This window comes from Etheostoma spectabile, chromosome 2 (assembly GCF_008692095.1).
Source record: "Etheostoma spectabile isolate EspeVRDwgs_2016 chromosome 2, UIUC_Espe_1.0, whole genome shotgun sequence".
In the NCBI taxonomy this organism is placed as follows: domain Eukaryota; kingdom Metazoa; phylum Chordata; class Actinopteri; order Perciformes; family Percidae; genus Etheostoma; species Etheostoma spectabile.
In genome coordinates this window covers 14,707,766-14,709,802 of record NC_045734.1, presented here as the reverse complement: position 1 = coordinate 14,709,802, position 2,037 = coordinate 14,707,766, and the positions used below count along the sequence as shown (strand labels likewise).

General features: G+C 38.6%; 1 protein-coding gene across 1 annotated transcript in view; it reads left to right on the top strand.

Annotated features, from left to right (window-relative positions):
• melk (maternal embryonic leucine zipper kinase) overlaps positions 1 to 2,037 on the top strand; it is a 7,466-nt gene that overhangs the window by 1,287 nt on the left and 4,142 nt on the right. Inside the window, 7 exon segments of the mRNA XM_032542659.1 lie at positions 76 to 219; positions 364 to 432; positions 666 to 758; positions 994 to 1,092; positions 1,283 to 1,351; positions 1,620 to 1,706; positions 1,708 to 1,746. Of these exon segments, the coding sequence (XP_032398550.1) occupies positions 76 to 219; positions 364 to 432; positions 666 to 758; positions 994 to 1,092; positions 1,283 to 1,351; positions 1,620 to 1,706; positions 1,708 to 1,746 (600 nt within the window).

Here is a 2,037-nt window from a genome sequence, read left to right as displayed (position 1 = left end):
TGTGTGTGTGTGTGTGTGTGAGATGTTCAGCAATTTTGTATTTTTTCTCTCCCTCTGTCCTTTCTTTACCCTCAGTACTGTCCAGGTGGGGAGTTGTTTGACTACATCATAGCAAAGGACCGTCTGTCAGAGGAAGAGACCAGGGTGTTTTTCAGACAAATTGTGTCTGCGATGGCCTACGTGCACAGCCAGGGTTACGCACACAGGGATCTCAAACCGGTAAACACAACCACTGATTGCATTTTGAAAGAGTGTCTAAGAGAATGTGACACATGAGAGAAACTGCCAAAATGTGTCTTCTTAAATAGGAATGAATATTATAATTCTAATGTCTGCTGCAATACTTGTTTCTTTGAACTGTAGGAAAACTTGTTGATTGATGAAGACCACAACTTGAAGCTTATAGACTTTGGATTGTGTGCCAAACCTAAGGTACATCACCACATTCGCTTTGTTGTTGTGTTAATGTCAAAAGTATTTGGCCTATTAACTGTACAACAAAGGTGGAGGCAAATTTAATTGGTTGGTCTCACAAAGAGGTTTTACACTGAAACACATTTTTTCCATTTACATTCTACATTGAAGCTGATGCCTAATTACAAGTGTTTTTCATACTGATTAGTGCCTATAAACGTGATGTGTAGATGTAGTCGTCTCTCTGATAGGGAGGTTTGGGGTTTGAGCTGAAGACGTGTTGTGGGAGCCCTGCCTACGCTGCTCCTGAACTCATCCAGGGCAAAGCATATATCGGCTCAGAGGTGAGAGATGAATGCTGTTCACAACGTTTAGAACCACCAGGGCTGCAATTTCAAGATTTTCCCTTATTTAAACTCACAAAACATGTATTTGTTTTTCCACTGAAAGTCATGATTACCTGGCTGTTCCAGAATTCTGCTTTTTCATGGTGTGTTGTTCATATTCGCTGGTGCATGACTGAGCTGTGAAATCTTTGCTGTAAGGCTGAAATAGTGCTGCGTTATGTGTGACCTCCAGGCCGATGTGTGGAGTATGGGAGTGCTGCTGTTCGCTCTGCTCTGTGGATACCTACCCTTTGATGACGACAACTGCGTAGTCCTCTACAGGAAAATTTTAGTAAGAGCACTGACATTTCCCCAGCTGGTTAATATTTCTGACATTTAATTTATTTGTATTGAAAGTATTGTGTGTTCTTATTATCTATGGAATATTAGTATTTAAGTAAAACCCCAATTCCAGAGAACCCTTATGTTTGTTTTGTATTACTGTTTCATAATGTGTCTTTGTATGTCTTTGATCTCTCCAGAGAGGTAAATATGAAAACCCCCGGTGGCTGTCTCCTGGTAGTGTCCTCCTCCTCAACCAGATGATGCAGGTACATAATAATAATAATGATACTACTAATACGAATAAGACACACTCTTCCATGTATTTTACTTTTTGTCTATTTTGCATAGATTTCACTCACACTGGAACACACCAAAACACATCACTTGTCATAACAGAAGATTAGAATGAATTTGGAATTTACATAGCTGGAATGAAAATTGTATTCATTTGATAACATTTACAACATTTATGACAGGTTGTAGATTGTTGGGTGTGTAGTCTCTTGAGTTGTAGTTTCCGTGTGTGTCCTGTAGATGGACCCCAAGCGGCGTCTTAGTGTTCGACATCTGCTTGACCATCCCTGGGTGATGAAAGACTACAACAGCCCTGTGGAGTGGCACAGCCGACAGCCGGTACACGCACACATTCATACATGAAAACATTATATTACACATACAGTCATAAACATATAAACAGAACTATACAATCACAAACGCCATAGTATCTTTTAATTGTTAATGGGGCAGTATGCTGCCTCTTTTACTTTAGGATCTTTATATTTCAAACAAATTTTCAAATGGGTTTTCCAATTTGCTGAATTTTGTTTTAAATGAATATTATTATTTTAGAATGTTTGTTTTAGTGCTCACATATAAAAAAAAAAAGAATAAATAAAGAGTCTGTCTTGGATTTTGTGCATACCTGGTCTTTTTTTTTTTTTAGCTCGGTCAC